Source organism: Chanodichthys erythropterus, chromosome 17, assembly GCF_024489055.1.
Source record: "Chanodichthys erythropterus isolate Z2021 chromosome 17, ASM2448905v1, whole genome shotgun sequence".
Classification (NCBI taxonomy): Eukaryota; Metazoa; Chordata; class Actinopteri; order Cypriniformes; family Xenocyprididae; genus Chanodichthys; species Chanodichthys erythropterus.
The window spans coordinates 28,050,500-28,077,367 of NC_090237.1; the positions used below are offsets into that span (position 1 = coordinate 28,050,500).

Here is a 26,868-nt window from a genome sequence, read left to right on the forward strand (position 1 = left end):
CAAAGATGGGCAAGTATAGTAAAATTAAAATGCACCTTTTGTACATCATGTTTATATAAAGTCAAGTCATCACCAGACACCAGTATTAAGCCAATTTATTTTTTACTTCCTTTTTAATTTAGTTTTTTCATTTTAGTTCTAAGGTTAGATTTTTTTTTTTATAGTTTATTAATTGAGTACATGTGTAGGCAGTTGACTAACTGAAGAGCTGTGCTATGTGGTGTCTCTTCTTGTCTTATTGTTTTGAATTGTGTGATACTTTTATCTGTTTCTAGCTTTTTCACAAAGTCAGCCAACCTGTTGCTTGCAAAGGAACACCTTATCCAGGAGGTGGCAAAGACAGAGGGGAGGAGGGCTGTCAGTACAGTGCCAGAGGAGTATGAGGCCGGGTTCACACCGCAAGCGGCAGCAGAGCAGAAGCAGCGCGTATTTTTTCGGCGCCCATGTTAACAGATGAGAGCGTTCACACCGCACGCAGAGGCTGCGCGGCAGCGCGGAGCAGAGCAGAAGCAGCAGTGCCGCGATCGTTTCGGCGCTGTGTCTATTTTTGCTGCTCTGCTAACGCTCAATTGAAGTGAAAGTACACCTTTGATGGACAAAATAAATATGATTTCACACAAAAAGTGCTCAAAATGCACAGAATAAGCATATCTAGTGTGTTTTAACAAGAACTGAAGTATGTCAGGAGAGAAAATTACTATAAAAAAATATTTATAGAAGATTTACTAATTTAAACGTGTTTTTAATTATTCAGTTTGGGTTAAAGTATGGTTTATTATAGAAAACTAAACTAAACTAGCCAGAAAATATGATATATAAACATTATTTTAGTTATTACACAGACAGCCATAGGCTCTTGCATACCCAAATCAAACCCGAGTTTGCTGTCTTTTTCGCCGAGTTTGCAGTCTTGTAAACATGTTCATGCGTCAGATGATGTAAAACACAAAGCTTACCTCATTCGTGTGCAGCAATGGATGATAGGAGGCTTTTATTTATTTATTTTTTATATATTTTACGTTTATATGTGAGTGTTGTACACTTTGCATGTTAACAAACTTTCAAAACTATCAAGTTTAACAATGACCAATTATAAAAACAAATTTATAGCTGTCTTTGTAAAGAAATTCTCACTTTATATGCAGCTTCGAGCCGCTGCTGTGACGCTGTACAAACGCTTCCAGTGTGAATACTCGCGCGACTCTGCAGCTGCAGTTCACGCTCACGCGCTGCTTCTGCTCTGCTGCCGCTTGCGGTGTGAACCCGGCCTGAGGCTGCAGCAGAGCCAGTGAGCAAGGCACCACATCATGAAGCATGTAGCAGCCTGGACATCGCCTTACAAGAGATCTTACAAGAGAGGCAGTCACAGGGACGGTCCGTGAGTACCACATCAGCAGAAACTCAAGTGCAGACCTACCTCTCAGAAAAAAACACCCCTAAGAAAAGCGACCCACTTCAGTACTGGAAAGAACATGCTTATAAGTTTCACTCTATGGCTGCTGTTGCAGCCCAGTATCTCAGTGCCCCCTGCAGCTCTGTGGACAGTGAGACTTTTTAGTGCAGTTGCAAACGTCCTTGATGAGAACAGAAACAGGCTCAAACCTGACAAGGTAGAGATGTTAGTTTTCATTAAGAAAAACATACATTTCCTTCTGTGAAACTTACTACTGTGATGACATTAAGAGTTAGGAGTGCAGTTCCTAAAAGCACATTACTGGCTTTGCAAACACTGTGGCACTTTTATTTTTTGATTTGTTTTCATGCCTGCTGGGTATTTTAAGTTGAGGTGTTTTTTTTTTTTTTTGATTTGTTTTTTTTATTAGACTTTTTTTTTTATATTTACTGTTGCACTAAAGTCCAAAAGTGAAAAATGTATGTTATTTATTACTTGATTGTTCAAGCTACCCCACAGAAGGGTTCTGTTTGTTAACAGTTGTTGAATGTTAAAATAAGGTGAATTAAATAAAAAATAACATCCTGGATCTGTTTTTTCGCTCTTCTTTATTCTTTTTTTATGTATTAAAGAAGTATCGGATCGGGACTCGGTATCGGCAGATACTCAAAATCAAATGACTCGGACTCGGACTCGAGGGCAAAAAAACCTGATCGGGACATCCCTAGTTACAAAGGTCCTCGTTCCCTGAAGGAGGGAACGGAGACGTACGTCCCGTCGCCACAGTCGCTGTACCCCGCTGATGCTGCCGCCTATCCGTTCTTCTAGTATACTAGTTTGAGTCTATGTTTTTTTTTACATTTGACAATTCTCCACCTCATTGTTTCAGATCACTATTACATACCACAGAGAGGAAGTGTACCTGCTCCCTATGGAGGCCTCACCGAGCCATCAGATTCAATCAAAATATCTTAATTTGTGTTCTGATGATTAACGAAGGCCTTACGGGTGTAGAACGACATGAGGGTGATTATTTTCATTTTTGGGTGAACTAACCCTTTAACTATAATAAATTGACAGGATTTTTGTTATATTTTATATTTTATCCCTTGCAACTGTTGGGGGCTATGACACAAAACGTGTCACATGGAACGCGCATTCAACCAGATGGAGTCCAAGAAGTTCCTCCTGTGTAAGTAAACGTAATAAATATTGCCTGGCTAAAAAATTTAAGCACATTTATTTTTTTGCCAACACATAATTTTTTTGTGATGTTGTTCAAAATGTATACAGCACTGGAGTAGTGCAGTATCTGCATGACTCGTCATAGACATAGAGAGAAGTATCTCCGGCTATAATGTTCTTCCGCAAGACGCATGCAGTTCTGTTTATTAACCGCTAGAGCACCAAAAGTTACATAGTGTACCTATAAATGTCAGATGGTACACTTTTGTTTTTAAAGCAGTGGTTATGTGTATCCTTTAAAAAAAAACTGGTAGCTTCAATGTGAATTAATTTTTAAATGAAAAAACTGCTTGTGTATTACAGGTGCTGTGAGAAAGAGCCATGTATCACGTACCGCCACTGATGAAGACATTACAAAATGCACAATACGATGGTTCAGCCTGGCAGCTGATAGGGGAACCGTCCCACTGTGAGCACCCAACAGTAGAGTTTCAGAGTTTCATTGGCTACGTTTACATGCACCAATTTTCGTCAATCCGAATGAATTGAATCTGTTTGCAGATCTGTTTACATTTACTATAAACATTGTAATCTGATTCAAATATCCATTTATATTTGTTTTATATACATTCCGATTAGAACTTTGATGTCATGTCAATCACACTTCCGGGTTTCGTCAACAGAGTCAGAGATATTGTCAAATGCAGCAAATCTTGGCAATATTAAGAGGATTTAGTATTTCCAATTAATGTAGGCCTGTTACATACTTCTTGTTTATTATTATTACTATTAGGTTAGGCTTCTTTCTTTTATTATCAAATTAATATTATAATAAATTTGCCCCACAATAATTTCATAGCGTATCACCGCATAACTGCCATGCTCTGAGGATAATATAACTTATAAGATTAGGCTATTGGCTATCATTGAAAATGATTTAAACTTTTTTTTAGGTCTTTACAATAAATTATAGGCTTATACTTAAAGTTATTAAGAGTGTCAATGAAAATTAAGCGCAGCTTTCCTTCAAGCACCGACAACTTGTTTAACACAAAATACTATTATTTTAATTTGTTTCACTAGCCTATATGTACGACCACAAGAGAAATAATTGAATTTAGACAGTTCCCATTCAGTCGGTCACGTTCGACGTACGTCGGACAGACCGACGAATAGGAATCTCGCTAGAGAGGCCAATCTACTTCGAGTGTAACTAAACGAGCCAATGCACATTGGCATGCAATCATATGCATCAGCTGCTTGCCTCGCAGCGCGGGTATATAATGAGCAGCAGGTGCGTTGCATCTTCAGGCTTTTCGCTTCGGAGCCAAACCTTCTCAACACTGAAGAAGATAGCTACTGCAAGCACGAGTGTGAAGACAAACGAGTCTGCTCTTCGAGACGTCTCTTGGTTGCGGTGCAGGCGGACAGCGCAGCAGCGGGGCCGATTTCTCCTTTGTTTTTCTTTGCCTTTTTATTTGAACAAAAGCTGTAATCAGCCTGAAGGCCGTTCTCACGGCTGGTGAAACGGTGCGCCTAGAGCGCTAAAAAGCTGTTATTACAGCTGGTAAGAGAGCGCCTTCAAGGAGAGTGCACACGACAGGCTGCACATTTCCCTGTCTGTGCTGCAGCGGTCTTTCCCCTGCGTGCTTCAGCACCTAAAAGAGTCAGTCCTTGAAAGAGCTTACACGAGTAGTTCGCGTCTTTTTAAAGATGTCGTTCTACTTGTGTGTTTCTGGATGCGGTCGTTACCTGGCGCCTCGGGATGGTCACCAACGCTGTATCGCGTGCTTGGGCTTAAGGCACGCTGAGGCGGCGTTTGTGGACGAGTCATGTACCCATTGTGGGAAGATGACCGTCGCGGAGCTGCGGTCGAGACTCCACTTTCTGCAAAGGGGTGGAGTCCTGGTCCCGACGCCTCGTTCCAATCCTCCTCAGAGGGTTGCTTCGGGCGGCGGGGCTGGTGACTTGAGGATCACGGTGAGCGCGTTTCCTTCGGGGAACCAACCCCCTAGGAACCCTCACCCCTCTTGTGCTCCGCAGCCAGAGCTGCCGGGGGAACGCGGTGGACCACCCCAGAGGTGTGTACCATCCGTATCCTTCAGAGCTCCCCAAGACGACCGGATGTCGATCGCTGCATCGGAGGGTGAGCCTGACGCTTCTGGGGATGATGATTCGGCGCAGCTGCCTCCCTCGGGAGTGACGACTGTGCCCGATTCAGACCCGGAAATGATGGCTATGCTTTCCCGGGCCGCCAACAGGGTCGGGCTCGTGTGGAACCCTCCACCGTGTCCCGAGCCCTCGAGGTTGGATGATTGGTATCTCGGGGTGGCAAGGGCTGGTTCTCAGCCCCCCACCCCAGTGTCTTTCTTCCCGGAGGTGCATGAAGAGCTCACTGGCACGTGGATGGCACCTTTTACTGCCCGAAGCCGTGTCGGTGGGTCCTCCTCCCTCACCACCCTTGATGGTGGAGCGGCTAAGGGTTATACGCGCATACCCTTGTGGAACGGGCCGTTGCTATGCAACTGTGCCCTAACTCCACCTGGCGGGGGGAGCCGTCTCTCCCTTCCCGGGCCTGTAAGTACTCGTCGGATCTTACCGGCAAGGCTTATCAGGCCTGTGGGGAAGCCGCTTCCGCCTTACACGCCATGGCGTTGTTGCAGATCCATCAGGCCAAGGCACTGAAGGACCTGCACGAGGGTGGTCACGATCCGCAAGTTCTACAAGAACTTCGTGCCGCGACGGACCTCGCGCTTAGAGCTCAGTGGGTCGTGCGATGTCCACCATGGTGGTCCAGGAACGCCATCTCTGGCTGTGTCTTGCGGACATGAGGGATACCGACAAAGTCAGGTTTCTTAATTCCCCCGTGTCCCAGACCGGCCTCTTCGGCGACGCGGTCGAGAACTTTGCCCAACAGTTCTCGGCTGTACAAAAGCAGTCAGAGGCCATCAGTCACATCCTGCCGAGGCGGTCAGCTGCTGCACCTCCACCGCCGGCGGCACCTCAGACTGCCCGTCGCCGAGGGCGCCCCCCTGCAGCCGCCCCCGCTCCGACGCCCCAGCAGCAGCAGCCTCCATCCAAGCGGCGCCGCGGAGCCGGTCGCGGGCGGGGTGCCCAGCCCGTCCAGCCACCCCCTAAGAAGAAGGGTGGCAAGGCCAAGTCCAAGCGGCCCTAGGACGGGCGACCCAGAGATGGACGGGACTGCTCTTCAGGAGGTGGTGACCGCACCGCTCCTTCCATCGGAGGACGGCCGGGTGGAGAATCTTTTGTTTCCCCTTTGGTACCCAAATTTTCAATAAAAGAGCAGTTTCCTCTATCTCCGGGTCCGAAGAGGGCTCGGAGAGCAGTGGGAGGGCTAGAACCTCACCACTCTCATCCACCTCTTCTGTCGCCAGCGGACAGCAGCGAGCAGCAGGTAGGCAAAACCTCGACTGCTCCCTCTGTCCACCCTTGGAAGCAGGTAAGTGTTGCACAGCACACTGTGACCCCGCTTCGGGCCGCCTCACACAGAGAGCCTCCCGGGCCGCGTCCCTGCGTTCCACCTCGCTGCCCGGCAGCGGGTACGCCGGTGGTCCCCTTGGTGCCGCTTGCGCGGTCTCTGGGAGCCTGGCTAGCGCTCCCCAGTCCGTCTCGCTGGCTCCTTCGGACCATCAGGCTCGGCTATGCGATTCAGTTCACCCGGCGCCCCCCCAAGTTCAGGGGTATCCTCTTCACTACAGTGAAAGATGCCGATGCCCCTGTTCTGCGTGCAGAGATCGCAGTCCTACTGGCGAAGGACGCGATAGAGCCGGTCCCTCCAGCCGATTTGAGGTCGGGGTTTTACAGCCCCTACTTCATTGTACCCAAGAAAAGTGGCGGGTTACGACCGATCTTGGACCTGCGAGTTTTGAATCGGAGCCTTCACAAGCTACCGTTCAAAATGCTCACGCAGAAACGCATTTTCGAGTGCATCCGTCCCCGAGATTGGTTTGCAGCGATCGACCTGAAGGACGGGTACTTCCATGTTTCGATTTTTCCGCGACACAGGCCATTCCTGAGATTCGCGTTCGAAGGTCGAGCATATCAGTACAGAGTCCTACCCTTCGGGCTGGCCCTGTCTCCCCGCGTCTTCACGCAAGTCGTGGAGGGAGCCCTTGTTCCCATGAGAGAACAGGGTGTTCACATTCTCAACTATCTAGACGACTGGCTCATTCTAGCACAGTCTCGGGATCAGTTGTGCGAACACAGGGACTTGGTGCTCAGTCACCTCAGCCAGTTGGGGCTTCGGGTCAACTGGGAAAAGAGCAAACTCGTCCCAGTGCAGAGGATCTCTTTTCTCGGTATGGAGTTGGATTCGGTCGAACAGATAGCACGCCTCACAGAGGAACGTGCTCGGTCGGTGTTGAACTGCCTGAATACGTTCAACGGCAGGACAGCGGTCCCACTGAAGTTCTTTCAGAGGCTCCTGGGGCATATGGCGGCTGCAGCGGCTGTAACACTGCTTGGTCTGCTTCATATGAGACCGCTTCAGCACTGGCTTCACGGCCGAGTCCCGAGATGGACGTGGCAGCGCGGCACGTTCCGGGTGCCAATCACTCAGGAGTGCCGCCGAACCTTCAGTCCGTGGTCGGACCCTTTGTTTCTTTGCGCAGGAGTGCCCCTAGAACAAGTGTCCCGGCATGCTGTGGTTTTCACAGATGCTTCTGCCACCGGCTGGGGTGCCACGTACAACGGGCATGCAGTCTCAGGGGTTTGGACGGGACCCCATCTGCATTGGCACATCAATTGCCTCGAGTTGCTGGCAGTACGCCTTGCTCTGAGCCGCCTCAAAGGCCTGCTTCAGGGCAAGCATGTACTGGTCCGTACGGACAACACTGCGACCGTTGCGTACATCAACCGTCAAGGTGGTCTACGCTCCCGTCGCATGTCGCAACTCGCCCGCCATCTCCTCCTGTGGAGTCGGAAGCATCTGAGGTCGCTTCGCGCCATTCATGTCCCCGGTGTGCTCAACCGTGTGGCCGACGAGCTATCACGAGCTGCGCTGCCAGGAGAATGGCGACTCCACCCCCAGGTGGTTCAGCTGATCTGGAGAGAGTTCGGAGAGGCTCAGGTAGACCTGTTTGCCTCACCAGAAACCTCTCACTGCCAGTTGTTTTACTCTCTGACCGAGGGGACACTCGGGACAGATGCACTGGCTCACAGCTGGCCCCGGGGCCTGCGCAAATATGCGTTTCCCCCAGTGAGCCTACTTGCACAGACCCTGTGCAAAGTCAGGGAGGACGAGGAGCAGGTCTTGTTAGTTGCGCCTTACTGGCCCAACCGGACCTGGTTCCCAGAACTCTCACTCCTCGCGACAGCCCCTCCCTGGCCCATCCCTCTGAGGAAGGACCTCCTCTCTCAGAGACGGGGCACTCTTTGGCGGAGGTTCTAGGTGACTTACCCCCTGAGGTACTTAACACCATCACTTCGGCACATGCACTGTCTACAAGACGTGCTTATGCCTCGAAGTGGAACCTGTTCGTCGAGTAGTGTTCTTCTCGCCGAGAAGACCCCCGAAGATGCTCGATCGGAGTCGTGCTTTCCTTCTTGCAGCAAGGGTTGGAGCGTAGGCTGTCCCCCTCCACCCTCAAAGTCCATACTGCTGCCATATCCGCTTACCACGACCACATAGATGGCAAATCTGTTGGTCAGCACGACCTGGTCATCAGGTTCCTTAGGGGGGCGAGACGGTTAAATCCTCCTCGTCCCCCCTCCATACCCTCTTGGGACCTTACTCTGGTGCTCAGAGCACTCCAGATTGCTCCCTTTGAGCCTTTGCTGTCAGCAGACTTAAAGATTCTGTCTATGAAGACTTTGCTGCTGGTGGCATTGGCCTCCATCAAGAGGGTAGGGGACCTGCAGTCATTTTCGGTCGACGAATCGTGCCTACAGTTCGGGCCGGGTGACAGCCACGTGGTACTGAGACCCCGGCCTGGCTATGTGCCCAAGGTTCCTACCACTCCCTTCAGGGACCAGGTAGTGAGCCTGCAAGCGCTGCCCTCGGAGGAGGCAGACCCAGCCCTGGCTTTGCTCTGTCCAGTTCGCGCCTTGCGACTGTACTTAGACAGAACTCGAAGCTTCAGGACCTCAGACCAGCTCTTTGTCTGTTACGGAGGCCAGCAGAAGGGAAAGGCTGTCTCCAAGCAGAGGATGGCCCACTGGATAGTGGATGCCATCGCCCTGGCTTACCAAGCTCAGGGCGTGCCCTGCCCGCTCAGGATGCATGCCCACTCCACGAGAGGTGTGGCATCCTCTTGGGCGCTGGCTCGTGGCGCCTCGCTAACAGACATTTGTAGAGCTGCGGGCTGGGCGACACCTAACACGTTCGCTAGATACTATAGCCTTCGTGTCGAGCCGGTCTCCTCCCGTGTTCTCGCCTCAGGTCAGAGGCACGGAGAGGCCCCGGCTTAGTGTCGGCTTGCTGCGCTACATGCGCATTCTATTCTCCAGAGAGTCCCTACGGGCAGACCCTGTTGAGTCCTCCGGTTACCCTTCGGCAGCCGACGTGGCGGAGCGTCTGGCGCCAGGCCTATACTCCGTTGTATCCTTGAGAACCGGATTTAGGCTGGGTTCCATATGTGTGACCCTACGGGGATCCCATATGGCTTCTTCCACGGCTGCTCCTAAACGAATCCCGTGTCTTTCCCTCTGGGAGAACCCATCTCTCACTGAGTGGAGTCACCCCAGTTCTTCCATATGTTGTACAACCTACAGGGTTAGTCCATATGTACTTATCTATATAACTCCTTCGGGGAAGGATATGGCTTCCACAGCGTTCCTTATCGCATGTAAGGCTACGCTTTCCCAGCGTTATCCAATTGTCGCACTGAGTGGGTTTTGGGAACAACAGTGATCGACCCTCTCTGCGTGAGCCTGGTCCCACCGTCCTTAGGCAAGGGGGTTCAGATGGCTCACGACAGAGCGCTGGAAGAGGGCAGCTCCTGTGGCGCTTTGGTAGGGATTCCTATTCGTCGGTCTGTCCGACGTACGTCGAACGTGACCGACTGAATGGGAACAAGGGTTACGTATGTAACCGAGACGTTACATAGGCTACTGTATCAGCATATGTCATGTTCAACTGAGCATACAGGTGCTGGTCATATAATTAGAATATCATCAAAAAGTTGATTTATTTCACAAATTCCATTCAAAAAGTAAAACTTGTATATTATATTAATTCATTACACACAGAAGGATATATTTCAAATGTTTATTTCTTTTAATTTTGATGATTATAACTGACAGGAAAATCCCAAATTCAGTATCTCAGAAAATTAGAAAATTACTCAAGACCAATACAAAGAAAGGATTTTTAGAAATCTTGGCCAACTGAAAAGTATGAACATGAAAAGTATGAGCATGTACAGCACTCAATACTTAGTTGGGGCTCCTTTTGCCTGAATTACTGCAGCAATGTGGCGTGGCATGGAGTTGATCAGTCTGTGGCACTGCTCAGGTGCTATGAGAGTCCAGGTTGCTCTGATAGTGGCCTTCAGCTCTTCTGCATTGTTGGGTACGGCATATCGCATCTTCTTCTTCACAATACCCCATAGATTGTCTATGGGGTTAAGGTCAGGCGAGTTTGCTGGACAATTAAGAACAGGGATACCTTTGTCCTTATACCAGGTACTGGTAGCTTTGGCACTGTGTGCAGGTGCCAAGTCCAGTTGGAAAATGAAATCTGCATCTCCATAAAGTTGGTCAGCAGCAGGAAGCATGAGGTGCTCTTAAACTTCCTGGTATATGGCTGCATTGACCTTGGACCTCAGAAAACACAGTGGACCAACACCAGCAGATGACATGGCACCTCAAACCATCACTGACTGTGGAAAATTTACACTGGCCCTCAAGCGACGTGGATTGTGTGCCTCTCCTCTCTTCCTCCAGAGTCTGGGACCCTGATTTCCATAGGAAATGCAAAATTTACTTTCATCAGAGAACATAACTTTGGACCACTCAGCAGTAGTCCAGTCCTTTTTGTCTTTAGACGCTTCTGACGTTGTTTGTTGTTCAAGAGTGGCTTGACACAAGGAATGCGACAGCTGAAACCCATGTCTTGCATACGTCTGTGCGTAGTGGTTATTGAAGCACTGACTCCAGCTGCAGTCCATTCTTTGTGAATCTCCCCCACATTTTTGAAAGGGTTTTGTTTCACATTCCTCTCCAGGGTGCGGTTATACCTATTGCTTGTACACTTATCTACCACATCTTTTCCTTCCCTTCGCATCTCTATTAATATGCTTGGACACAGAGCTCTGTGAACAGCCAGCCTCTTTTGCAATGACCTTTTGTGTCTTGCCCTCCTTGTGCAAGGTGTCAATGGTCGTCTTGGACAACTGTCAAGTCAGCAGTCTTCCCCATGATTGTGTAGCCTACAGAACTAGACTGAGAGACCATTTAAAGCCCTTTGCAGGTGTTTTGAGTTAATTAGCTGATTAGAGTGTGGCACCAGGTGTCTTCAATATTGAATCTTTTCACAATATTCTAATTTTTTGAGTGAGATACTGAATTTGGGATTGTCCTTAGTTGTCAGTTATAATCATCAAAATCAAAAGAAATAAACACTTGAAATATATCAGTCTGTGTGTAATGAATGAATAATATACAAGTTTTACTTTTTGAATGGAATTTGTGAAATAAATCAACTTTTTGATGATATTCTAATTATATGACCAGCACCTGTATGCTCAGTTGAACATGACATATGATCTCTGTTTATTATGATTTATGTTTTACAGCTTAAATGAGCCCCCCCAAAAAAGATTTAACTCAGACTGAAAAGTCAGAAATTATTAAATACCCATGAGGATGCAAAACTATACTATAAATTGCAGGTAAGGCATGACCGTTGGACAGTGAAATGCTCTTTGGTTCTGCAGGGTGAGATAAAAATAGGTAGAAAAGACATACTGTTAACAAGTTAACTGCAAAAGAATTAAGAATTAACACTAGGGGTAAAATTATGAAAACATAGGGGTATAATGATGAAAGATAGACAAGCCAAGAGAAATCTGTGGCTTTTTGCAATCATTCCAAAACGCTACCCAGCAAATAGTCTTGTGAGGAAAGTGGAGCTGAAATTTATTAAACAAGGCGTGCAGAAAAACTTTGCACTATATCAGAAATGGTTCTACTTTACTCCCCCTAAGGCCACATCCACATGAAGCCAGAGGTTTCCATATCCAATCTTTTTTTTTTTTTTTTACTTGTTCTAAAAAAATAATTAATAATAATAATAATAATAATAATGAAAGATTCCATACACAGGTAACACTGTTTGTTATTCTACTGTAAGTGGATGACTTAGCAATAGTCTATATTCTGTTGTTTTTTTTTTTGTTGTTGTTGTTTTTTTCAGATTTATAAAATTAGCTTATGAACACAACATAACAGGTTTGAAAAGATTTTTAGGAGCACAAAAGGATTTTGCAATTTTACAGATAAGTAACCATTGTCAACAGTATAAAATGACTTAGAGAGGGAAGAATTAGATTTTGATTAGCTTTGTTTAAAGTCAAACTGTTCATTTTGATGTACAGAATGAGCAGAAGCTGGAACATTATGACAGTAAATAAAGATATGTGAAGTTTGGCGTCTCCACTGGTGACAGAAACTCAATTATTTCCAGTAAGCTGCAGTGTTTTTAATTAAGTTCCTTCCTTGAGAATCTTCCTCATACCTACAAAACCATATCCTTCTTTTCAAAGCTAAACATTTAAAGACGTGTAACAATGTGAGGACATCATTGTTGTCTTGCATCGTTCTCACAGAACATCCGTGAATAATAGAGATGGAACTGATTAAAACTGAAACTAAAAACACTTTTAGCTGCACATGTATTTTAAAATTAATGATCTGAGAGGAGTGCAAAATAATTAGGTTATTATATCTTGTGCCATGTGAAATCAAACAATAGTTTTGAGTAGACTTGCAAACTGAACATCACTGTCATTGATGTCAACAGTTGAAATTATACACACTGACACAAACACACTGATCGCTGACTCCATCAGGTTTAAAATAATGTTGTTACTTGAGAGCACTTTATATTAGGTGTCTTTAACATACTAATATTTAAATGAATCATTTGATAGAATGCACTTATTGTGTACATGTTTTTAAATTATACTTATATTTAAAAAAAAAAAAAATCCTGCATGTAAGTACGTCAATAAATACATTATTGACCCTTTCCCCTGCCTCTTAACTCACCCTTAAACCTACCAATACCACCAAACCAGATCCTAACCTTACCAAGATCCAACCTCAGTAGAAGAAAGTGTTTTTCAATAAAACAAGAACACAATAAGAACATTTTACTTATTTTCGATGTAAGTGCAGACCAATTTTATAAAATAAAGAGGCATAAGGAATACAAAAATCAACCAAAAAATGAGCAAGATATCATGCACAACTAGACTGTACAGTAATTATACTGTTACAGGACACAAGATATTGGAGACAAAGGGAAACTGGTAGGTGGTGTTTATTGGACAACAGCAGAAACAAACAGTGAAGCATGTGAGTGAGATTGCAGATGAAGTCTTGTGCTGGTGATACTGGGTTGATGGATACAGTCCTTAGAGTTGCAGGGATGATAAACAGGAGACACATACTCACAAAACCACAGGAAACAAAGGAGACATTGGAGATAATATTAGGGTCCTTTTGCAAAACGAGAACAGACAGTGAACTGAAGTGAGTGAGAATCTTATGTAGTGCTGTGGTTTTGACTTGCAGGCATGGGTGATGGCTGAGTGGTGGAGTGAGTGCAGGTGTGAACCAGGGAGGATCATGGGAAATGGAGTCCGGGAATGACTGGAACTGTATACAGATTATTAATGTTTATTATAAACTTTTACATAATGATCAATTAAAAAAAATAAATAAATAGCCTGGCAACTCATGAACTTTAAGAAAGGAAGTTTACAAATCTTATCAACAAATCAAGAGCATAATCAGATCATGTTTGGAACAAGAAGAGCCAGATTATCTTGCTGGGGTTTTTTTGTTGTTTTTTTCCACAGTTCACAGACTTATGTAACTTGTAACTTCTCTTGTATATTATTCTATCTCTGTCTGCTCCATCTGGTTGATCATGTGTTGTATACTGACTGTATACGTGTATACATTTATGTTCATGTTATATATCAGCTTTATGTAAAGCGTTCTTGGATCCTTGAAAGGCGCAATATAAATAAAATGTATTACTATTATTATCATGGTAATTGTGTAAGCAGTTTTCCCTTTTCTAATTTTCTTTCACTTTCTCGGAAGTGTGATTGAATTAATCAATGAAGGAGGCTTTTCACATGTTTCTCAGTGGTTATGTAAAATATCTCATATTCTATATGTTTAGGTTTTATTTGGATTTTAATTTAGCTTAAATCATAATGTTTCACAAATCTGAACTCTTATAAAGCACTTCAATTGCATTTAGTTATTAGTGATAAATTCCATTACCATCAGCAGTCCATCTACTGTGAGTTTTACTGACTAAATAAAGCAAACTGGCTTTATCTTCCAGTCATAAATACTGTATAGCGAAGTATAACCAAAATACGTATGATATAAGTATAACCAGCAGACAGAGAGGTGATAGATGTGATACATATCAATGATCAGTACAAAATGACCTATAAATGCAACTTGCCCATAATTATTCTGTTCTTAAAACAAAACAAATAAATAAACATATCAATAAACAAAAAATAAAAACAACAACAACATATGAATAAATAAAAATTGCCATTACTGTATTAAAAGTACATTTTACTTTTATTTTGTATCAGTAGTGAGTTTAATATAATGTTTACCAAAAAGTAAATGTAGTTGCAGAGAAACACACAGTTGCATAACACTCTCTCCGGTAACTGTGATGACTTGAAGCAACTTATTCAACCGGTTGATAAACATGAAGAATTTTTAGTTTTACTTTCTCTGTGATGTAATCACACAATTTTACTCTCTTTCTCTTCAGCATCACTGCCTTAAATGTCTTGCCAGGTTGATTAAGGAATTTGCAACCAGTCAAAAACTTCATGGTAACGCCACTAATTTACTGTAAGTATTTCAGAAATAGACTTCACTTGCGGAGACAATTTACATACAATAAAGAAAAGCTCACAACAAAGAACCACAAAAATGACAGAGGAAGTATGAGGCTTTCCAAAAAAACAGTCATCATAAACACCTTCAGGTGCAGATGCAGATTGTCTCCAGCGATAGCAGATCTCAACATTCCTCAGCTCTCAGGTCATATGAGCTGCTGGGATGGACCTCCATCACTGCCCAGATTTATCAGCTGCTGTAAATGATATAAAAGCAAGAGAGAACACCTACAGATACAACAGTGAGACATCACAAGCTCATCATGATCTTCACCATCACCTGCCTTGCCCTGGTGGCCTCTGCTCTGGGTAAGTGTCTTCTTTAGAAGTTTGCAACAAAAGTGATGGGTGAATATATATATTTACAAAATGCAAAACCTAAATAAAGAGCTTCATTCTTGTGTCATGAACTTCTGTTCTTTATCAACAGGTTGTGGAGTGCCGGCGATTAAGCCACAGACGATTGGCAGCAGGATTGTGAACGGACAGAATGCCATCTCTGGTTCTTGGCCCTGGCAGGTCTCTCTCCAGGTAACTGTGTATTGGTCGGGTTTTATCATGCATTTGCATGATTTGTTCAAAGAGTATATGTCATGTTTTCAATGCTTTTACCTCTGAAACAGCTACCCAACGGGTTCCACTTCTGCGGTGGATCCCTGATCAACCAGAACTGGGTTCTCACTGCTGCTCACTGCGCTGTCAGGTAAGAGTCTTCAATCTGACAAACGTCACATACAATAGTTCTTCATAGATGCTGTTGCTCTTGTCTTTTTACAGTTAGTTTTGTCTTTATCTCTCTCTTTTTAGGGTCGGCTATCATCGTGTCATTCTTGGAGAACATGATCGCGGCTCCAATGTTGAACCCATCCAGGTCAAACTTGTTTCCAAGGTAAAAATATTGAATGATTTCAGAAATGAAAATAAAAATTAGAGATCAGCTCATATATTTAAGTGTTCAATAACTGAACGCTTTATAATTGTTGCTTCATTTCTGCTTTTTTACACAACTGAATTGAACTGAATTAACACTGAACTGACTTGAGCTGAATAAAGACACTATTGTCTTTTTAGAGCTGATTTATGGCAGAATTTGAATTTGTCTTATATTAGATGAAGTTTGCATCATTGATTCAGTTATTTATCTGTTTATGACTGATTAATATTATATGAAGTGCTATATAAATAATGGTGACTTCACTTAACTTGACAATAATAAAACAAGAGATCACTGGAAGAGAACAATAAAAACAATACAAATAATATGCATTATGAATGTTCATTATGAATCCATTATTATCATTTTAAATAACTTGTTGTTTTAAAGTTTATCCAAACAAGAAGTTTCTTTAGCTGTTAAATTGAATTAAATGGGGAAATAGCTATTAGTCAAATTATCTGTAATTCATATTTTGGTCCATGTCTGTCAGCTTTGAAGTCATCTACATGATAGATTACTCCTAAAACTTGCCCAAATAGATTTATGCATTTAAAATTGAGCATAGGAAAGAACATATCTGTACCATATTCCCAAATGACCATTCATGCTGAAAGGAAGAAAGAAAAAATTAATAAAAGGGTTAAGATGAAAAGAAGAAATAAAACATGCTGATATATTAGATTACCTTCAGCTTCCACCAGTAACGGTCCATCTTTTTCCGGTCCTTTCTGAATGCACAGGTCATCACCCATCCGCTCTACAGCAGCACAACATTGAACAATGACATTGCGTTGCTGAAACTTGCTTCTCCAGTTGTCTTCACTCCTCGTATCTCTCCTGTATGTCTGGCTCCATCAACCATCAACATCCTGCCTGGAACCCGCTGCTTCACCACTGGATGGGGCAGAACTGCCACCACAAGTAAGTCACCTGTTAGACGAGGACAAATTTTAAAAATGACTCTTGTATATATATAATTTATATTTAATAATAATAATAATAATAATTTATTTTTTTCCCCTTCAAATGAATTTGAACAGCCTTTCTGATGTTTCCTTTTCTTTTTTCAGCGAGTCCTATGATCCTGCAGCAGACAGGTCTGCCCATCATGAGTCCTGCTGTGTGCAGGCAGATCTGGGGTCAGAGCAGAATCACTGATGCCATGATCTGTGCTGGAGCCTCTGGATCCTCATCTTGCCAGGTATATGAAGATGGATCAAGACAAACACATTCCCATTTCAATGCTGCTGCTGTTTCAATCTCAAATGTGTGTTTGTGTCTGTGTGTTTCCCACAGGGAGATTCTGGTGGTCCTCTGGTGTGTGAGAGATCAGGGGTCTGGAGTCTGGTGGGGTCTGTGTCCTGGGGCATCAACACTTGTAGCACTGCTTATCCAGGAGTATACGCCCGCATCTCCCAACTGCGCTCCTGGATCGACAAGACTATCGCTTCCAACTAGAACACCAGCCTGAGCATTTACCCTTCAAAGGAGGCAAAAGCAGATTTTAATCATTAATCTGTATTGCAGTTAGTCTTTGATGGTATTTTGTTTATGACTTTTGGTCTTGTTCAATCTTCATGTTACGTTACGGTTTTATACAAATATTGACAAAGTTTCAATAAAATGAAATGAGGAGTGTAATCATTTATCTGAACTTAAAATACAAGTTACCATGATCCACATACAGTACTGCAAACAAAAAGAAATGTTTTCCTTTAATGTCAGTAGTTTTAAAATATATATTGAAATTGCAATTAAAACAAACAAACAAAAAACAGAGTTCCACTTTAACGGGAACAAATGACAGACAACAATGTTGCAATATTTAGTTATCAGATGTTCTCACCTGGACAGAAAATTGATTTGCCAAAGGAAAAATGAAATGCAGATGATGTTCTCTCACCACCAAACATAAAGTCATGAAGATTGATAAAAATTCCTTCTGATCACATGATCATGTTGAAAATCTTATTTGGTATTCACTTGGTATCACTTTACATGAAGGGGTGTGCATAAGACTAACATGACACATAACATAACAATTTGTACCACTGTAGTTGAGGTCAAGAAAAATATTCATGACGCTGTTATAAAATTATTTGACAGAGTATTAACAAACACTAATGTTCCATATTCTTATTCAGACAATCACTAAAACTTAAGTCACAGCACAATTCATGTTCTCTTATGTAATGCTAAATAATTCTGATTGCTGACAGATTTAGCTGTACAGATTGAGCTCTACTTTTATGACTGTCTGTTATTCTACTGTAAGTGGATGACTTAGTAATACTCTGTTTTTCAGATTTATAAAATTAGATGACAGAGTGTATCGTCATTTATAAATGACAAAGAGAAATTTGCATTTAAAATGCAATAATAATATTCTAAAAAAAAACAAAAAAAAAACAACATGAAAAATGTGTGCTTCACATTTTTGACAACAAGGACATGAAGGAGACATGAACACGTGTTACTGTAGGTCACATGCTGCCAAGGCTTCATTGTGAGATGATTTTTGACTAGGAAATACACATAAATTCAATTGTTCATCTAAATGTGTTTTCTAAAGTCTTTGATCATTTGTAATGCACATTTTGTAAATTCACTAACTCAAATCTGTGTTATGCATAAATGACAAAGTCCTTTTAGGGGATAGATTTCTTCTATATAGCTGCTCTATTGTTCATTACTGGCAGTCAGTATAATAGTCTTTTTGCTTGTGTTTTAGGTTGATGTTAGTAAGTTTTATAGAAGACAGAGAGGAAAAGCTGTATCTTTTCCAGAAGACACTTTTACACTGAAAAAGAAGAGTCTTGTTGATTTTCACTTGTGCTACAATCATTGATTTGGACAAGAAAGAAATGGTTTTAAGGTTTTTTTTTTTTTTTTTTTGAAACACTAAGACAAGGTTTTACTATTTTTAAGGCAGTGAAGTTGCATCTGAATTTGTGTCAAGTTTTCGACATTTTCACATGCAATCTCCAAATGAAATATGGTAGCACTTATGTCATAGTCTTTCTTTGTTTTTTTGTTTTTTTTGAAACACTAAGACCTTTTCACTACTTATCAGATAATGAAAATGCATTTGAATGAGTGTGAAGTTTCAGAAAATTTGCCAAAAATAATTTACTCAAATAGGACAATGTCAGTTATAAATGACAAAATCCTAAAAAAAAAAAAAAAAAAAAAGGTCAGATGTAGAAAATTAATTTTGGGAACAAAAATAGCCTTAAATATATGTAAATTATAAAGTTATTGATTTTTTTCCAACTGTGATTTCAAAATGAGTCTCATAGAGGGTTAGATTAAAAAAAAAAATTGGGGGGGACAAAAGGATTTTGCAATTTCACAGATAAGTGACCATTGTCAATAATATAAAATGAGTTTCAGGGGGAAAATTACATTTTGATTAGCTTTGTTTAAAGTCAAACTGTTCATTTTGATGTACAGAATGAGCAGAAGCTGGAACATTAGGACAGTAAATAAAGATATGTGAAGTTTGGCGTCTCCACTGGTGACAGAAACTCAATTATTTCCAGTAAGCTGCAGTGTTTTTAATTAAGTTCCTTCCTTGAGAATCTTCCTCATACCTACAAAACCATATCCTTCTTTTCAAAGCTAAACATTTAAAGACGTGTAACAATGTGAGGACATCATTGTTGTCTTGTATTGTTCTCACAGAACATCCGTGAATAATAGAGATGGAACTGATTAAAACTGAAACTAAAAACACTTTTAGCTGCACATGTATTTTAAAATTAATGATCTGAGAGGAGTGCAAAATAATTAGGTTATTATATTTTGTGCCATGTGAAATCAAACAATAGTTTTGAGTAGACTTGCAAACTGAACATCACTGTCATTGATGTCAACAGTTGAAATTATACACACAGACACAAACACACTGATCGCTGACTCCATCAGGTTTAAAATAATGTTGTTACTTGAGAGCACTTTATATTAGGTGTCTTTAACATACTAATATTTAAATGAATCATTTGATACAATGCACTTATTGTGTACATACATGTTTTTAAATTATACCTATAGTTCTTTAAAAAATTCTGCATGTAATTACACCGTTGACCCTTCCCCTATCTCTTAACTCACACAGGTTTCTAACCTTACCCGTATCCAACCTCAGTAGAAGAAAATGTGTTTTGCAATACAACATGAACACAATAAGTACATTATTTTTTATGTAAGTACATAGTAGTTAAAGACACCTAATATATAGTGTGACCATTTTTAATAAAATCAAAAGAGGCATAAGGATTACAAAATCAGCCATAAGGTGAGCAAGATATCATGCACAACTAGACTGGGCTGCGTTTCCCAAAAGCATCGTAAGCCTAAGTTGATCGTAAAAACGATCGTACGAGTGATCTTAATATTAAGGTCTGTTTCCCAAAAGCATCGTAACTTAAGTTGCACTTGAAAATGATTGTAGATCTACGAGTGCTCAGGAGTAATCGTTAAGCCCTAAGTGCATCGTAAGAAGACAGAGTTATGAGGTCACCTACAGGACAACCGGCAGATTACACCTTTATTCAAGTGCAATGTGTATTACATAGCTAAGGTTTTGACTGTATTCCTCTTAAATCCTCTTTGTTGTTTAATATGAAAAGAAAACGGAAGAAAATAAAAAAATAAAAATACACATGATGTCATAAATAGTGCTGATAAAACATGTCTGCAATAAAAAAATTGTCTGTACACCTGTAGAAATTGGCTAGATGAAGTACATAATTTGTACTACTGTCACCCTATATACCCTTTATATAGGCTTTATATAGGCCTACCACCCATGGCCTAAAGCTCTATGAAATACTATAGGAGTTCTTCCAAGTGTTTCTGAAGTGACTGACTTTTTTCAACTATAAACTAAATTTTAAAACAAAAACAAGTTTAGATATTAACTTCAAAAACACTGAATCACAGTTTGATTGATTTCACACACACACACACACACACACACACACACACACACACACACACACACACACACACACACATAAACACAAATATATAAATATATATATATATATATATATATATATATATATATATATATATATAATCTATAATTAATTTAAGTTAAATATAGACACTATAGTTAATTTATGTAAGTAAGAATGACAAAATAAAGTAAACTGTGACATATTATGCCCAAAAATGATTCAGACACTTTGACCTGACCATGTTTTGCTAAAGTGTTATTTGAGATCTTGTCATATTTTACTACCATTAAAAAAAAAAAAAAAAAACTATAGTGAATAATCTGTAATAATGAATGAAATGTTCAAGGTGTCTGAATAAATTGTGGTTTGACTGTGTGTGTATATATATGAAGACTTCAGATGCAAAAGTCTCTAAGTGCCATCTGAAATTTTCTTATAAAATGAACAGTTTTATCAAGCTTGTAGGCCTATGTTTATGTTCAGTTATTTCACATTAATGGAAAAGAAAATGACCTATTAATTGCCATTAAAGTGAAATTACTGAACCTAAACATACAAGCTTGATAAAAATGCTAATTTTAGAAGAACATTTCAGACGGCACTTATAGGCTTTTGCATCTGAAGTCTTCACATATATATATATATATATATATATATATATATATATATATAGCTTAAAGAAATCGTCTGAAAATTACATCTTTGTTTAGCTCTCCTCCAGAAGAACATTAATTTAATCTTTTTGAAAGGTATCTTTATTTATTTATTTATTTTAAACCACATCAGGTGACGATTATTAGGTTAAACGTTAAAGGATACGATTTTATAAGGTAATATTCAGCACTTGAGAAACGGACAGCGACTCTTAAGTAGCACGTAGAGCGCGTTCTCGGGCGTTCATGTTAAGGGCATTTTTGGGAAACGCACGTGGAATTGCAGCGAGCGTTCGTAACCTCGCACTTAGAAAGCGCTCTTAAGAGCTAAGATACATCGTTATTGGGAAACCCAGCCCTGTACAGTAATGATACAGATTATTAACATTTAGTATAAACATAATGTACACAAAGTTTACAAATCTTAGCAACAAAGCAAGAGCAGAATCAGAACATGTTTGGAACAAGATGAACCAGATTTTCTTGCTTTTTTCACAGTTTACAGAGTTATGGTAATTGTATAAATGTTTTAAAAGCAGTTTTCTTTTTTCCAAGCAAACGGGGCATTTTCCCGGTGGGCCGACGCACTTTGGGGCCGATAAAAGGTTATTTTTTATTTATTTATTTTTGCCAAGGACTGGCCTATCACGCAGGGACAGCGGGCCATTGGCTTGTCTTCTGAACTGACAGGCCAAAGTGAGATAGACCTCCCCTCCTGCGCTGTTTTTTGTTTTTAATTGGAGCGCATGAGAAACTGCAAAAGGCTAATATACCCGCTCACCACTGCCGCCCTATGAAGTAATAAACAGCGCAAGTCGCTTGATGCCTTGATCCTTTCACCTTTGCCTCAGAATTGTGTTTAAAACAGTCGAGTGATATGGGAACATTACAGGTTCGGTGGTGAATCTAGCTGAAAACAGCCGCGACCATGTAAAGACATGACGAGGTAAATTGGAAAACGCTAAAACACACAACTACAAGCTTGTCGATCCAACACACCACCACCTTTAGTAATTTACTTTGCAGCTACTAACAGTGAAGAAATATGGTGTTTTGGCAGAAATGTATTTATTAAAAATGCTGTTATTATTAGGCCAACTTATGTTTGATATTGCGGAATATAAATCACTTTCTTTCATAAAGACTGTTTTCATATTTTCTATGCTTACAATATTTTATTACACAATCTATAGTTTATTATTTATTTTAGAAACCATATACCCAAGGTAATAAGAAACATGGTTTTACCTGGTTTACCTACCATGATCTTACAGTTAAACCATAGTAAAGGGGCAATTAAAGGATAATTTAACAAAACAGCTCTAAAGCCTGTATCCCATGGGATAAGGACAAAGCTTTATTTTTTATTTCTTTAAAAATGTTTTATGACATTTTTAATAGTTCTTATGAATTTTAATTGAAGTAAAATGTTATTTCAATGAGAGCATCATGAAAGATCGATATCAGTGTCTTACATAAATTAGGTGTTAACTCTTTAAAATATTATTGTTTTAAAGGAGTAGTTCAACCCAAAATGTCTCAATTTACTCAAACATGAATTACTTTCTTTCTGTATAACATAAAAAATAAAATAATTGGAGTCAAGGGTAGCTTAACCAAAATGGTTTGGTTGACAACATTCTTCAGAATATCTTCTTTTGTGTTTTACAGAAGAGAGAAAGTCATACAGGTTTGGAACAACATGAGAGTGAGTAAATGATGACAGGATTTGATAGCATTAAATTTACTTAACGGCATGGAAATCAGTGCTTTACTGTGACAAAAGTGCAATATTAAATTTGTTAACTGCATTTGTAATATCCATCATTATTTGTCACTGTCCTTGTTTTATTTATTCATTTATTTACTCCAATTTAAGGCCCTAACCCCAGCAAAAACATTCACAGGGGAACTCGTGGGCCGCATGGGCTGGGTTTGTCCAGGGCCGAATTTTAGCCTCAAAACAATGAATGAGGCTTTTCACATGTTTCTCTGTGATTATGTAAAATATCTCATGTTCTATATGTTTAGGTTTTATTTGGATTTTAATTTAGCTTAAATCATAATGAGTTTCACAAATCTGAACTCTTATAAAGCACTTCAATTGCATTTAGTTATTAGTGATAAATTCCATTACCATCAGCAGTCCATCTACTGTGAGTCTTACTGACTAAATAAAGCAAACTGGCTTTATCTTCCAGTCATAAATACTGTATAGCGAAGTATAACCAAAATAAGTATGATATAAGTATAACCAGCGGACAGAGAGGTGATAGATGTGATACATATCAATGATCAGTACAAAATGACTTATAAATGCAACTTGCCCACAATTATTCTTCTCTTAAAACAAAACAAATAAATAAACAAACAAACATACCAATAAACAAAGAAATAAACGACAACAACTTATGAATAAATACAAATTGCCATTACTGTATTAAATTGCCATTACTATATTATTTTTATTTTGTATCAGTAGAGAGTTTAATATAATGTTTACCAAAAAGTAAATGTAGTTGCAGAGAAACACACAGTTGCATAACACTCTCTCCGGTAACTGTGATGACTTGAAGAAACTTATTCAACCGGTTGATAAACATGAAGAATTTTTAGTTTTACTTTCTCTGTGATGTAATCACACAATTTTACTCTCTTTCTCTTCAGCATCACTGCCTTAAATGTCTTGCCAGGTTGATTAAGGAATTTGCAACCAGTCAAAAACTTCATGGTAAAGCCACTAATTTACTGTAAGTATTTCAGAAAAACTATTTTTATTATTCACTTTACTTACGGAAACACTTTACATACAATAAAGAAAAGCTCACAACAAACAACCACAAAAATGACAGAGGAAGTATGAGGCTTTCCAAAAGAAACAGTCATCATAAACACCTTCAGGTGCAGATGCAGATTGTCTCCAGCGATAGCAGATCTCAACATTCCTCAGCTCTCAGGTCATATGAGCTGCTGGGATGGACCTCCATCACTGCCCAGATTTATCAGCTGCTGTAAATGATATAAAAGCAAGAGAGAACACCTACAGATACAACAGTGAGACATCACAAGCTCATCATGATCTTCACCATCACCTGCCTTGCCCTGGTGGCCTCTGCTCTGGGTAAGTGTCTTCTTTAGAAGTTTGCAACAAAAGTGATGGGTGAATATATATATTTACAAAATGCAAAACCTAAATAAAGAGCTTCATTCTTGTGTCATGAACTTCTGTTCTTTATCAACAGGTTGTGGAGTGCCGGCGATTAAGCCACAGACGATTGGCAGCAGGATTGTGAACGGACAGAATGCCATCTCTGGTTCTTGGCCCTGGCAGGTCTCTCTCCAGGTAACTGTGTATTGGTTGGCTTTTATTATGCATTTGCATGATTTGTTCAAAGAGTATATGTCATGTTTTCAATGCTTTTACCTCTGAAACAGCTACCCAACGGATTCCACTTCTGCGGTGGATCCCTGATCAACCAGAACTGGGTTCTCACTGCTGCTCACTGCGCTGTCAGGTAAGAGTCTTCAATCTGACAAACGTCACATACAATAGTTCTTCATAGATGCTGTTGCTCTTGTCTTTTTACAGTTAGTTTTGTCTTTATCTCTCTCTTTTTAGGGTCGGCTATCATCGTGTCATTCTTGGAGAACATGATCGCGGCTCCAATGTTGAACCCATCCAGGTCAAACTTGTTTCCAAGGTAAAAATATTGAATGATTTCAGAAATGAAAATAAAAATTAGAGATCAGCTCATATATTTAAGTGTTCAATAACTGAACGCTTTATAATTGTTGCTTCATTTCTGCTTTTTTACACAACTGAATTGAACTGAATTAACACTGAACTGACTTGAGCTGAATAAAGACACTATTGTCTTTTTAGAGCTGATTTACAGCAGAATTTGAATTTGTCTTATATTAGATGAAGTTTGCATCATTGATTCAGTTATTTATCTGTTTATGACTGATTAATATTATATGAAGTGCTATATAAATAATGGTGACTTCACTTAACTTGACAATAATAAAACAAGAGATCACTGGAAGAGAACAATAAAAACAATACAAATAATATGCATTATGAATGTTCATTATGAATCCATTATTATCATTTTAAATAACTTGTTGTTTTAAAGTTTATCCAAACAAGAAGTTTCTTTAGCTGTTAAATTGATTTAAATGGGGAAATAGGTATTAGTCAAATTATCTGTAATTCAGATTTTAGTCCATGTCTGTCAGCTTTGAAGTCATCTACATGATAGATTACTCCTAAAACTTGCCCAAATAGATTTATGCATTTAAAATTGAGCATAGGAAAGAAAATATCTGTACCATATTCCCAAATGACCATTCATGCTGAAGGGAAGAAGGAAAAAATTAATAAAAGGGTTAAGATGAAAAGAAGAAATAAAACATGCTGATATATTAGATTACCTTCAGCTTCCACCAGTAACGGTCCATCATTTTCGGTCCTTTCTGAATGCACAGGTCATCACCCATCCGCTCTACAGCAGCACAACATTGAACAATGACATTGCGTTGCTGAAACTTGCTTCTCCAGTTGTCTTCACTCCTCGTATCTCTCCTGTATGTCTGGCTCCATCAACCATCAACATCCTGCCTGGAACCCGCTGCTTCACCACTGGATGGGGCAGAACTGCCACCACAAGTAAGTCACCTGTTAGACGAGGACAAATTTTAAAAATGACTCTTGTATATATATAATTTATATTTAATAATAATAATAATTTATTTTTTTCCCCTTCAAATGAATTTGAACAGCCTTTCTGATGTTTCCTTCTCTTTTTTCAGCGAGTCCTATGATCCTGCAGCAGACAGGTCTGCCCATCATGAGTCCTGCTGTGTGCAGGCAGATCTGGGGTCAGAGCAGAATCACTGATGCCATGATCTGTGCTGGAGCCTCTGGATCCTCATCTTGCCAGGTATATGAAGATGGATCAAGACAAACACATTCCCATTTCAATGCTGCTGCTGTTTCAATCTCAAATGTGTGTTTGTGTCTGTGTGTTTCCCACAGGGAGATTCTGGTGGTCCTCTGGTGTGTGAGAGATCAGGGGTCTGGAGTCTGGTGGGGTCTGTGTCCTGGGGCATCAACACTTGTAGCACTGCTTACCCAGTAGTATACGCCCGCATCTCCCAACTGCGCTCCTGGATCGACAAGACTATCGCTTCCAACTAGAACACCAGTCTGAGCATTTACCCTTCAAAGGAGGCAAAAGCAGATTTTAATCATTAATCTGTAATGCAGTTAGTCTTTGATGGTATTTTGTTTATGACTTTTGGTCTTGTTCAATCTTCATGTTACGTTACGGTTTTATACAAATATTGACAAAGTTTCAATAAAATGAAATGAATACAATAAAATGAAATGAGGAGTGTAATCATTTATCTGAACTTAAAATACAAGTTACCATGAACCACATACAGTACTGCAAACAAAAATAAATGTTTTCCTTTAATGTAAGAAGTTTTAAAATATATATTGAAATTGCAATTAAAACAAACAAACAAAAAACAGAGTTCCACTTTAACGGGAACAAATGACAGACAACAATGTTGCAATATTTAGTTATCAGATGTTCTCACC

The 26,868-nt window shown here is 40.4% G+C and overlaps 2 protein-coding genes across 2 annotated transcripts; both read left to right on the forward strand.

The window, feature by feature from the left end:
• The first annotated feature begins 14,969 nt into the window (after positions 1-14,969).
• LOC137004591 (chymotrypsin-like protease CTRL-1) lies at positions 14,970-17,101 on the forward strand. Its single transcript, XM_067365071.1, has 7 exons — positions 14,970-15,015; positions 15,137-15,237; positions 15,330-15,409; positions 15,514-15,595; positions 16,384-16,564; positions 16,714-16,844; positions 16,940-17,101. The coding sequence occupies exons 1-7, from the start codon at positions 14,970-14,972 to the stop codon at positions 17,099-17,101; spliced, it is 783 nt and encodes a 260-aa protein (XP_067221172.1).
• A 7,234-nt stretch (positions 17,102-24,335) lies between these two features.
• On the forward strand, positions 24,336-26,460 carry LOC137004614 (chymotrypsin-like protease CTRL-1). Its single transcript, XM_067365104.1, has 7 exons — positions 24,336-24,381; positions 24,503-24,603; positions 24,696-24,775; positions 24,880-24,961; positions 25,749-25,929; positions 26,073-26,203; positions 26,299-26,460. Exons 1-7 carry the CDS (start codon positions 24,336-24,338, stop codon positions 26,458-26,460), a joined length of 783 nt encoding a protein of 260 aa, XP_067221205.1.
• The last annotated feature ends 408 nt before the right edge of the window (positions 26,461-26,868 follow it).